Source organism: Danio rerio, chromosome 22 (assembly GCF_052040795.2).
Source record: "Danio rerio strain M-AB ecotype USA chromosome 22, GRCz13ab, whole genome shotgun sequence".
In the NCBI taxonomy this organism is placed as follows: Eukaryota; Metazoa; Chordata; class Actinopteri; order Cypriniformes; family Danionidae; genus Danio; species Danio rerio.
Genome location: NC_141042.1, coordinates 34532721 through 34545841, shown reverse-complemented (window position 1 = coordinate 34545841; position 13121 = coordinate 34532721). Strand labels below are relative to the sequence as shown.

Genomic DNA, 13121 nt, shown 5'->3' with positions numbered 1-13121 from the left:
CCCAAAGATGAAACATCAGCATTATAACCAAGCAGTTGGAAACTACTGGAAACTTCTGGAAACTACATGCTACAAAGAATACATCATCTGCGTTTGTTAAAGGAAGGATCAGTAAAGAGTAACTTACTGATGGACGTCAGGATGGGTTTCTTCCTCCATTTCTCAAGTGTAAGTACGTGTGATTAAAGTTGTTGCCTCGTTTACTCTAGCTTGCAAATGTATTAAGTTGTGATTTGTTACTTGTAACCGTGTGTACTGTCTCAGGTTAACTCGCTATATTCTCATACCGCGTGCAAAGTCACGTTAAAAACGTGACGCGTGCTGCTTTGTTTATTGAGCTCCGTGGTAGAGTTCTGCATAAATTTCCGAATAAATCGCAGGAGCGGTCGGTAACGGGTTTAATTTGGGACGGGAGCGGGCTGTCTAGCAATATCACGGATATTGTTATGCGAATGAGAAAGAGAGAGTCTGCTTGGTGCTTGTGTGTGTGTTAGTGCGCACGCGCACGTATGAGAGAGAGAGAGAGAGCGAGCTTTGTGTGCTTGGTGTTGTGTGTGTGTTTATACAGACAGCTTGGCTGTCTGGACTGTATAGCTGGGTGATTTTTGGTTGTGTTCTACCCCGCTCTAGCGGGATCGGGCGCGGCGGGCAGAAAACAGGGCGGGTTCTCAGGCTAAAACCTGGCGGGTGCGGGCGGAAGCGGGAACGTTATCGTCCAGAGGTGTGTGTGTGTTTTTGTGTGTGTGTGGCAGCTAAAATCCACGCCTACACTATCGAGCGTGTGTGAACTGTGATTACTTTCTAAATTGCTGATTAGCTGTTGGGCATTTCACTCTCTGACTGAAGGCAGTCGACCAATCGCAGCAGACTGTCATCGGTCCAATCAGCAGATTAGCTTCGTGCTAAGGAGGGGTTTGGGAACAAATGAATCACTGGACGATTCATACAGGAGTCGCTGGGATAATTAGGTAAAAATAAATGCAGATTATAAGACCATGACAGTTTTTTTGACCTTGTATGCATATTAAACTGTTGTTGGAGACCCTTACAACCAAAACATGACCCTATTTCATGTATAATATGGGCTCTTTAAAATAAGGACATTTCCAATTCAGTTTCTAATTACACTATCACATCTTTTTTTAAGAAAACAGCTGCTTTAGAACTTCAAATGTTCAACAACCCTAACAGTATTATGTCTTAACAATAAAAATAAAAAATAAAAAAACTACTTAAATGAGGATCAAAGCCAGGTCCGCAGTGTCGTAACCTAACGTGCTAACCATTGGACCACAACAGCTGTGCAATAAGTGGTGGCTCGTCTAACTTTTATCATCATTAACCAGGCTGCGAGAAAATAGATAAAAAGAGCAGAGTTGCAGTAAAATAATCAATAAGAAGTAAAAAAAATAAATAATTAATTTAAAAAGTGTGACTGCTGAGAGCAACAGATTCTGGAGCTAGGGACACCGGCCCTCGCGGCCAAAAAACGGACCGGCCCACCGGGAATTCTCCCGGTCCTCCCGATTAGCCAATCCGGGCCTGGCCAGCACCTAAGCTTTTCACTCATCATAGCACACGTGCTGCTGCTGATGTGACAATAAAAGTGATTTGATTTGATTTCAAGTTTCATGAACATGAATGTTTCTAAGATTCTCTACTCCTATGATTCACACAGGTACAATCCCAAAATGGCAGCAGTATAGTCAACTTAGAAAACAATAGAAAAAAAAGAAAGTGGAGCAAGTTTTCAGATATCAAGATTGACAAAGAGGTGACAATGTTTGTTTAAACCTTGTCTGTCCGGGATCAAAACTAATCAAAAACAAAAATCCGGGATTTTTCGATGGTAACATTTCAAATGATGGTTGAAGGAGATGTGTTAATCGCAATTACCTTTTTTCATGGAGGAGTCAAATCAATTCTGCAGCCAATGTTGTTTGTTATCAAATTTGCCTGATTGATAATTAGTTATAATTTCTTCTTCTTAGTGTTGTGCTACCAAACCATGAAACAATGTTATATGTGAGAACATTCTACTAATAATCTATATGCCATGTTTAAACATTTATATTTTATATTACATCATAATTATTATATATTAAATATTATATATTTATATTTTTTAAGGACACACTGGTCTCTTCATTACCTGGCTGGCACATTTTAGAGCTCTTTCCCTTCGACGGACTGAAGTGTCACTTTGCAGAGAAAGTTGCGAGGTCCATTGAGCTCGCGTTAAAGCCTGAGAAATTAAAAAACAGACGTAGCAGCCTTAGGTGTCAGTCTGTTGGTGCAACGACTGACTAATTTTTCTGACTCAAAGATCTTCTCAGTGTAATCATCCTCCAAAAAATGGTCACTGCATACTGCAAACTACATTCTCCAATCTTCTATTGTCCAATTTTGGTGAGCCTGTGTGAATTGTAGCCTCAGTTTCCTGTTCTTAGCTGACAGGAGTGGCACCTGATGTGGTCTTCTGCTGCTGTAGCCCATCCGCCTCAAGGTTGGACATGCTGTGCGTTCAGAGATGCTCTTCTGCAGATCTCGCCTGTAACGAGTGCTTATTTGAGTTACTGTTGCCTTTCTATCAGCTGGAACCAGTCTGGCCATTCTCCTCTGACCTCTGGCATCAACAAGGCATTTGCGCCCACGGAACTGCCACTTACTGGATATTTTCTTGTTTTTGCACCATTCTCTGTAAACCCTAAAGACGGTTTTGCTTGGAAATCCCAGTAGTTCAGCAGTTCTGAAATACTCAGACCAGCCCATCTGGCACTAACAACCACGCCACGTTCATTCACATTGCTCTGTTTGAATTACAGAAGATTGTCTTGACCATGTCTGCATGCCTAAATGCATTGATTTGCTGCCATGCGATTGGCTGATTAGAAATTTGCTTTAACAAACAGTTGGACGGGTGTACCTAATAAAGTGGCCGGTGAGTGTGTATGAATGTGTGTGTGTGTGTGTGTGTGTGTGTGTTATGCTTCCCATGTTTTCTCTCATTTGTGTTCTGTTGAATGTCAATGAAAGTGTTTCTGCAGACTGTTTTTGTCAAGTCTGATTAAAAAAAACAACAATTAATTCATGTTTACCATCAGAGTCATTCATTCATTTTTTTTTTCAGCTTAGATATTATTCAGGGGTCGCCACAGTGGAATGAATTACCAACTTATTCAACATATGTTTTACGGTGATGTATTATAAATATTGTGATTCGTCTGTTTCCTCTTCAGGTGAAAGAAATCAAGTATTTTGAAATATATGAGTTGTGTTATTGTTATTATGAGTTAATATTGTTATTATTGTTATATGAGTTGGAGCTGTTTGACTACAAATACTTTAAATATATAGTGAAATTAAATAAAAAAAAAGTTATTAAATTATAATCCGTTTTGTGTGTCAATTCTACAACAATTCAGATCAACTTCACATCTCAAGAATACGTTTGACTTTTGAAAGTCATTGAAAGACAGATTGCTGATCAAATATGTTTAAAGTTGATGTTATCATATCGATCAAAGGTGTTAAAAGTAAAAATGTGATTATTTACTCCATCTGCAGGGCTAGTTGTAAAAGACAGAGGGTTTGTTGTAACACTTGCTGGATTTAAATTCAGTTTAGATTATAAAGTATATGACCTCAGTACTTAACTCTACATTTTAAGTTAACATAGCACAATATGCTATATGTCTATATATTTATTAACCCTTAATTGGCCCACAGGGTCAGAGCTTCCTATTTTTGTTTACTGTAAATGTTCCCTTTATCTTAGGAGCATGAAGCTCTCCAACTACCCTAAACAAATCTCCAAACACAAAAAAAACTGAAGTTGATTTGGTTGTTTTAAAGGTGTGTAAGAAAAATTTAAATCACTGTTAGGTAGAAATGTGAAACCCATTATAAATCTGGAATGTCTTACATTTCTGCACACAGGCACAAACACACACTAGTATGACTGCAACAGAGAACATTTTTATAAAAATTGGCAAAAACAAATCTAATAAAAATCTGAAAAATGTTTATAAATGAAAGACTAACTAATACTAAAGCAAAAAAATCAACATGGAGTGTGTGTCACACACACACACACACACACACACACACACACACACACACACACACACACACACACACACACACACACACACAGAGTTATCTGAGACTTTTATTTTGGCACATTGAAATTGGCTGTTGTTTGTAAAGAGCAAACAATTAAAAATATATCAGCAACAATAACCAAAAGTACAAAAAGCTGAATTTTAATGTATTTGTAGAATGATAAAGTCCATTTGGTAAATATATATCATCAGTTTAAGGAAATAATTTCTAAAGCGTCAAGAAATGTAAACTGAAATGAATAGGTGTCTGAGGACCCCTGCTGGATATATGTGGAAATTGCAACTTTTTTCCTCTAGCCTTATAGATGGCGGTATTTTATTTGTAAAATACAAACCAACATTCAGAAACCTTGTATATTAAATTAAGGTAAGAGTTTTAGTAATTTTAACATGAAAATTAAACGAAAACTATGGTTTATTTGAATGCCTTGGAATGGCTATAAACCTCCTCATTGACACGTGTATTTATAAAACATGTAGGTTTATGTAACACACATCCCAGCACTAAGAACCTAGTTTTCTAATTAACAAGCAATAAATTAATCACATTTCAATGCAATTCATACTATTAGTGAACTATTAACTGTGACTTTTTTTTACTTTAATAAACTTTCAATTTGCTGTGTGTTCGCCTTTATTAGTCAGCTTTATTTAATTCAAATGTATGTATTTTGAAAATAAACACGCCTAGAGACGCCATTTCTAATGTTCCATAAGTGACGCCACTCGGCAAACCGATCTTCAGTTCAGTGATTATCAAGCTAGTGAAAGGATTGTCATTTGAGCGCGTTTACAGAGTTTCGATGAATTTACCGATTTACCAATCATCTGTCGACTTAAAACACTCGATGAGTGAACTACAACACTTTATGAGTAAAAACACGATGCCTGTATTTGACCACGCGATGGCAGTAACAGCATCTGTGTGTAGTGAAATGGAGAAAGCAGAGACGGGTTTGTGGCAGGACACAAACGGCTTTTGCGACGACTTCTGTCCCTGGATTGACCAGGTGGACGGGACTGTGGTTTCAGAGGCCGCTACAGCACTTCACAAGCCCTCTACTGCTAATAAAGTGGAGGGAAATGCAACCGGTGAGATTATAAGCAAACACTCAACATTTATAATCTGTTAAAATCATTTAAAAACCAAGGATAGAGATATATGCAAATATTGAGGCTTTAAAATAAATGTATAAATGAAAAAAGACACATTACATGAAACAATAATGAGAAATGATCAATAATGTTTTTTTTTAATAGACTTTGGGATTAGAAACAGTTGTCCTGTGAGGTAAATTTTCAAAAAGTGAGAGTTGTTTTTACTGGGCTTAGCCAAAACAATGAATCCACATTGACACTGAAAAAGACATTTAGCTGCTCTTAGTACAAGTATTTTGAGAAAATCCGCTTCTTCATAATTTGGGACACTCAAAAGAATAAAAAAACTGAACATTGTCAGATAAAACATTACAATGAGATAGTTTTAATGCATTTATTATAGACATGATGCAACTTTTCCCATAACACTATGTCTAGAAATTAATTTATTCTCCTTAAAAGGTCCCGTGAAATTAGGATAATGTATTTTTAACACATTAGCATCAGTATGCTAGATTTAAGGATATCTATAAGCTAGTGTGGAACAAAACAGTAACAAAATTCACATTTACAAGATAAAAACATGTAAAGCTTGCAGTTTGTCACTTCAGCATAAATCATCAAATTTTCTGATCAATCAACTGCTTTCTAGTATCTGACATGTCCCGCCCTCATTTTTACATCGGGTGTTCATTTGATGTGCTTGAGCTCAACCACTCTTACTGGCAGAGCTGTGAGAAAAACTAAACGCTACTGGCTGTTTTTAACAAAGGAGGCTCTATGCTCCGCCCCTTTCTTCATGTTTTAGTTGAGATTATGTCAAACATTAAATAGCAAATGCACATCTCAAAACATTTCATATCATGTTACTCAAAAAAAACTAATCAAAAACATTTTATATTCATTTTTGACTGTCATGCTTCTAATATTTTCTTTGTTATTTTTCTTCATCTAAGAAATCCAAACACAAGGCTGCAGGAGGAACAAAATCCATGCTTTCTTCAGGAGGGTGTGGAAGGTCATGAAGACGCCTTTCCTCCGCAGAAGACGAAACAAAGTGGGCCCTGATCCAGATCACGAGCCAGATCCAAAGCCAGATCCAGAGCCTGATCCTGATTCAGAGCACAATCCAGGTAATGAGCCTGATCCTGATTCAGAGCGCGGTCCAGATCAAGAGCCAGATCCAGAACAAGAATATGATGAAGATCCAGAGCCAGATCCAGAGCCTGAATCAGATCCAGAGCCAGATCCTGGTGAAGAGCCAGATCCGGGTGAAGCGCCAGATCGGGGTGAAGATCCAGATCGAGAGCCAGACCCGGGTGAAGAGCCAGATCCAGACCGAGAGCCAGATCCGGGTGAAGCGCCAGATCCGGGTGAAGATCCAGATCGAGAGCCAGACCCGGGTGAAGAGCCAGATCCAGACCGAGAGCCAGATCCAGATCAAGAGCCAGGCCTGGGTAAAGAGCTTTGAGAAAAACTAAACGCTACTGGCTGTTTTTAACAAAGGAGGCTCTATGCTCCGCCCCTTTCTTCATGTTTTAGTTGAGATTATGTCAAACATTAAATAGTAAATGCACATCTCAAAACACTTCATATCATGTTACTCAAAACTAATCAAAAACATTTTATATTCATATTTGACTGTCATGCTTCTAATATTTTCTTTGTTATTTATCTTCATCTAAGAAATCCAAACACAAGGCTGCAGGAGGAACAAAATCCATGCTTTCTTGAGGAGGGTGTGGAAGGTCATGAAGACGCCTTTCCTCCGCAGAAGACGAAACAAAGTGGACCCTGATTCTGATCCAGATCAAGAGCCAGAGTCAGATCCAGAGCCTGATCCTGATTCAGAGCACAATCCAGATCATGAGCCGGGTCCAGATCAAGAGCCAGATCCAGATCGAGCGCCTGATCCTGATTCAGAGCACAATCCAGATCATGAGCCGGGTCAAGATCAAGAGCCAGATACAGATCAAGCGCCTGATCCTGATTCAGAGCACAATCCAGATCATGAGCCAGTTCAAGAGTATGATGAAGATCTACACCCTGATCAAGAGCCTGATCTGGTTTCAGAGCCTGTTTCAGATCAAGAGCGCGGTCCAGATCAAGAGCCAGATCCAGATCAAGAATTTGATGAAGATCCAAAGCCAGATCGAGAGCCTGAGTCAGATCCAGTGCCAGATCCTGGTAAAGAGCCAGATCCAGATCAGGATAAAGAGCCTGTTCCTGGACCATCTGGGATCCACAACACTGATAAACCTCATCCAGTTCCAAAGCCTGTCCCTGGACCATCTGGGATCCACAACACTGATAAACCTCATCCAGATCCAAAGCCTGTCCCTGGACCATCTGGGATCCACAACACTGATAAACCTCATCCAGTTCCAAAGCCTGTCCCTAGACCATCTAGGCCCAAGATCTTGGCGTCAAGAGCCTATGACAATCAGAGTCAGTATTATAATATATGCTAATACAACGTAAATGTGTTAATGTAAGATAATATCAGTGTGAGAGACCTGAAAGCACTTAAACAACCTCTTCTTTTTTTCAGGATCTTTGGCAAGTTTCTATGAGCTGGGAGATATTCTGGGAAGCGGGGCCTTTGGCACAGTACGCAAAGCGCTCCGTAAATCTGATAACAAGGAGGTAATATCTCATCTTATACTATACATGTTGCTCTCTTTGTTAATTGTCTAATTGAGCAGCTGTGTTGCTCAAATTAAATCAATTTGAGACTGAAGAATATGGTGGAAAAATTATAATTGTATTTTCTCCTTGCAGGTTGCCATCAAACAGATTGAGAATGGCCGTTACGTGGTAAGTTGGAAAAAATAAATCACTCAATCACTTCTTTAATGGTTTGAACACATTTACTGTTGTGTAATCCAGTCATTTGAACCTGTATGAAAATTTCACTCATGATCTAGTTGAAGAAAGTCATTTTGCTGTTGTTCATCTATTGCTACGCTACTGTAAAATAGACCTTATTTTGCCCAAATATTTTGGTGAAATCTGATTAAAGTGAAGAGTTACTGCAGTTTGTTGCTGCACTATATCAACTGTACAACGTAATGTGCATTTAAACACTTGTTTACTCAAAAATGGAAATTCTGTTATTAATCACTCATCCCCGAAACCTCCGTTCATCTTCAGAACACAAATGAAGATTTTTTAACTGAAATCTGAGAGCTCCCTCATCCTCCATAGACAACAAGGGACCCAAAATGTCCATGTGGAAAAATACCAGAAACATTGTCAAAACAGTTCATGTGTCTCCAGTGGTACAACTGTAATCAAACGAAGTTTCAAGAACACCTTTGTACACTAAAAAATAAATAAAATGTCTTTGTTGGCATCAGATCAATATGCATGTTTACTATAGTCAATACTACAGTCAGTATGTATATTACTACTATTAGAGTCAGCAGAGCAACAGGCAAGAGTTGTATTGACCGCAGTAAACACACACCCTGATCTGATGCAGAAGACAAACGCAAACAAAGCCATTTTACAGTATTTTGCTGCACAAAAGTGTTCATGGAGCTTTGTTTGTTTACAGTTGAACTTGGGCTGCATGATATTGGAAAATTGTTTTGCTTTTTTTAATATTTCTTGCGACAATATTTACAGTTTCACCAGATGGCTTCAATAGCTCTATTTGTAAGTAATTTATATATTTAGCCTGATCGTGATGATTCTGTAAGGGAGTGAATCATGCATCAAATATAATAAAAAACAATATGCGAGCATAAATAAGCGGAATAGAGCAAAACATACATCAAGTAGATTTTTTTGGAGGGTTTTCTGAGGAGTCTATTAATATTTAGTTACAGCAATTGAATAATCAATCCAGACTCAACATTGCATATACTGCAGTGTGACTATTGCTGATGTGCACACTGTGATATCAATGCTGAAACATTACATTATGCAGCCTAAGTTAAACCTGTGAACCCTTGCTGTTATTCAAAGACTATTGAATACACGAGACATGTCACTTGTATAGTTTTGAATGGGCAAAAGTGCAACAGTCAATATGACGAATGAAGCCCTGAGTGAATGAATCAGAGATTACCATATAGATCAGGGGTGTCAAACTCAGTACCTGGAGCGCCACAGCCCTTCATAGTTTAGTTCCAACCTGGCTTCATCAGACTTACCTGTAGGTTTCAAACAAGCCTGAAGGACTGGATTAGTCTGATCAGTTGTGTATAATTAGGGTTGGACCTAAACTGTGCAGAGCTGCAGCCCTCCAGGAACTGAGTTTGACACATTTTGCTGTTTCCCCATTCAAACAGAATGCCTGAGAGGCGTTTTTTTAAGAGCATGAACTTTTTCTGAAAATTTTAAAACATTTTTGCATGAAGTATTCTTCCTTCAGATCTGCATCTACTAACCCTTGTTCTCTTTTTCTCTTTAGCCTGGCTGTTCCAAACCGATGATTAAAGAAGTAGAGTTAATGCTTATGATGAAGCGTCCGCCATTGTGCAAATACGTGATCGAAATGTACGAGTGGTTTAATGAACCTGGATACATTTCAATGGTCCTGGAGTACCCAAAGCATTCTGAAGACCTGAAGAACTATGTACGCAATTGTGGCAAGCTGGACGAACATTTGGCAAAATGCCTCTCGCGACAGATCATTCTGGCAGTCAAGCATTGCTTTGGCAAAGGCATTGTGCACAACGACCTGCATTCAAGCAACATCCTGGTCAACACGATGACTAAGGAGATCAAGCTGATCGACTTCGGCTGCGCTTACAAAGTGTGTTCACAGGACATATATAGTGCCAACTTGGACAGCACCAGGGATATAGGCTGCCTGCTGATTTACATGGTGACCGGAAACATAAAGACTTACTTCGCTGCTAAATTCAATTGCAGTTTTTCACTTGCAGCCAGCTTAACCAGTGGTGAGTAAACAGACACTAGCTGTGTTTCCATTAAAATATTTAAACTTTATTTTTAAGTTAAACCTTCATTTTTTATGCACATTTTGAATATTTATGCATATCTTGGCAAATACTGCACTATTAATGGTATAGGGGGCGGTTTAGGATACAGCCATTGGTAATACAAATTTCAGAAGGTATCTTGATAAATGTCAGCTTTAGTGTAAATAATACAGTCTTATAAGTAAGATGTGATCTTATAAGCAGTGTATTAACCATCTTTCTCCTTGTACAGACTGCCGTGACCTGATCGATAAGTGTCTGAGACATAGCCTGATACTTGATGGGTTCTTACAACATGACTGGATGAAGTGACACTTGAATGAAGACAAGACTCAATGCAGATAAAGGTAAACACAACTCAGCCTGAAGGAAACTACATTTACTAGACACACAACGCTGATGATCGGCCAGTGTCAGATATGCGGTTTATTAATCGGTTTTGACATTAAAAAATGCATTTCCAAAATGCTGAATGATTTGATGTCAAAACCTTGAAGTCTATTTGACATCCACACGTTGATGTTACTTCTGTAATAAACACTCATAAACTCTCATAAACATGATTGTTGGAGCTTTAAGAAGTCATTCACAGACTGCAAGAAGCCATTCATAGATATGTTTTTTTTCCATTGTGCTGCTTCTCATGTTATATTAATATGCACTTGTCAGATTCCAGACATGCATTTAATATTTCTTCTTTTGTTTTTTCCTCAGTATGAACATCACATAGAAAGCAGCAAGGTCTTCTACAAAAAAAATCCTCTCATCTTAAAAAAGAAAAAAAAATCAAGGTTTTCCATAAAAAAACTCATGAAACCCAACACAAACATCATAAAGAAGCCATTTCTTCACTGCAAATGGAAAAAAGAAGAAGCCACATCTAACTGATCCAGAACCAGAGCCTGAGCCAAAGTTTGCAGGATCAACATCATCATCTTTCCCAGGAAACTGCCTCTTCTGTGCAGTAGGAAATGGAAACTAGTGGTGGACTGTAAGGATGTGCATGGTTAAATCTGACTGCATATTGAGGAGGAAGAGTTGTTTCTCTTGAGGATAATGATGATCAAGAAACACCAGCGCCAGTACAATGCATTGGGTCAGGTTTCTATGATAAGCAGAAGGTTTAAAAAATATAGATTTTAGGACAGCCCTAGGCTAAAATGAGCATATATTTTATTATTTATTGGCTAAAATCCCCTGAACACAACTGAAAATTTTAGATGAAATCAGAGAACTCCCTCATCCTCCATTTACAGCAACAGCCCCAAGTTGCTCAGAAATAAAGTCCAGAAACTACCAGAAAATCTTTTTTTGGTATTTTTCTGGACTTTGAGGGTGAGGGAGTTCTCAGATTTTAGAGTTACTGATATCAGAAACGATCTAGAAGGAGTAGAGGGTGGTGGAGGGCCTTTTTTCAATTTGTGTTGTGGATGGAAGTGTACATTACTAACACTGATCCCTAAAGTAATTGTAGACTTCTATATTTCTGTTGTTATTTTTATACAGTTCTAGGCTTTTTTAAATTAAAAAATCTCCTGAACTCAAATGAAGATATTTTTAGATGAAATCAGAGTGCTTCCTCATCCTCCATGGACAGCAACAGCCCCAAGTTGCTCAGAAACAAAGTTCAGAAACTACTGAACAAAAGTGCCGTCAGTGGTTCAATTGTATAACAAAAATCATAGAACAAAATTTCTGGTATTTTTCTGGACTTTGAGGGTGAGGGAGTTCTCAGATTTCAGAATTACTGATATCAGAAATGATCTAGGAGGAGTAAGGTGGTGGTGGAGGGCCTTTTAATAACAGTAAATAATAAAAGTATTGATAGATGTTAACAAGTAAAGAGTGATTAATGAAGAATAAAGAATTTTCAGTTTTGGGTGAACTGCCCCTTTAAGCGGTAGCATTAGTACATTTCATCATGGTTATAAAGTGAGGCTTGATGAATGAAAGTCTGAATATTTTAAATCAATTTTAATACAAAGTCAGTTATTATAATAACTGTATACTGTAAGTATAGTTATTATAATTATGTCTGCATCATATCTTCAAAGTCAAGGAACGAAAACCTGTTTCATGATTTGGAGCCACACAATACAACATGCAGGAACTAAAATAAATGATGTACAGGTTTTGCTTATCGTATATATCTGACCCAATGCATCGCGACTGGCTGAAGTACAGGTGAAATCGGAGACGTTGAGGGTGTTCAACTCTTTCATGGTGGATTTATTTAATCTTCATCCTCTTAATCTCTGGAGAAACAACACATCTTCTTTAGATGATGCTTCCATCGATATCGAGTATCAGCATTAAAGAGGCAATTTGAACTTTTTTTCTAAATGAATAAAGTTGATTGTACATCCAAAAATGAAAAGTTTGTCATTATTTATTCATTTCAGACCTGTTCAAAGCTAGTTTGAGTTTGTTTCTTGTTGAAGACAAAAGAAGATATTTTGAAGAATATGGCCATTGACTTTTACAGTATTTGTTTTTTCTACTATGGATGTCAATGGTCATGGGTTTGCAATATTCTTCAGTACATCTTCCTTTCAACAGAAGAAAATGATCACAGAATTTTAATTTTTGGGGGAACTATCCAACACAATCTCAAGGCAATTCGTAATTCGTTAATTTAATCTTTTTGATTTAGTGGCTAATTCGTATGAATTTGTACGATCTAATTCATACAATTTAGTATGATTTGCTCTTCATCCAATGACGGTTGGTTTTAGGGGTGGGGTTAGGTGCCACGCCTCCTTTTAAAAATTTTAAAATTTCGTACGTCTGAACTCTGAATTTGAACGAATTAGCCACTAAACTGGCAAAACGTAAAATACTTATGTTTTCTCATGAGATCAGGCTGGAAATATTCCTTTAAGTGGTCTCTCATCCAGATAATGGCTCCTAAACACTGCTAATCTTTCCCTGAAGCCTCTGATTA

General features: G+C 38.0%; 1 protein-coding gene across 1 annotated transcript; it reads left to right on the top strand.

The window, feature by feature from the left end:
• Nucleotides 1-4765: 4765 nt before the first annotated feature.
• LOC137488982 (uncharacterized) lies at nt 4766-12507 on the top strand. Its single transcript, XM_087304630.1, has 8 exons — nt 4766-5216; nt 6179-6679; nt 6909-7670; nt 7774-7868; nt 8004-8039; nt 9643-10135; nt 10410-10524; nt 10892-12507. The coding sequence occupies exons 1-7, from the start codon at nt 4928-4930 to the stop codon at nt 10487-10489; spliced, it is 2256 nt and encodes a 751-aa protein (XP_087160756.1). The 5' UTR covers nt 4766-4927; the 3' UTR covers nt 10490-10524; nt 10892-12507.
• The last annotated feature ends 614 nt before the right edge of the window (nt 12508-13121 follow it).

Excerpts from the sequence above, each read along its gene's own strand:
- LOC137488982 (XM_087304630.1), top strand. The coding sequence starts at position 4,928 with ATGAATTTACCGATTTACCAATCATCTGTCGACTTAAAACACTCGATG. Across the intron at positions 8,040-9,642 it reads TTGAGAATGGCCGTTACGTG|CCTGGCTGTTCCAAACCGAT; the intron begins GTAAGTTGGAAA and ends TTTTCTCTTTAG. Across the intron at positions 10,136-10,409 it reads TGCAGCCAGCTTAACCAGTG|ACTGCCGTGACCTGATCGAT; the intron begins GTGAGTAAACAG and ends CTCCTTGTACAG.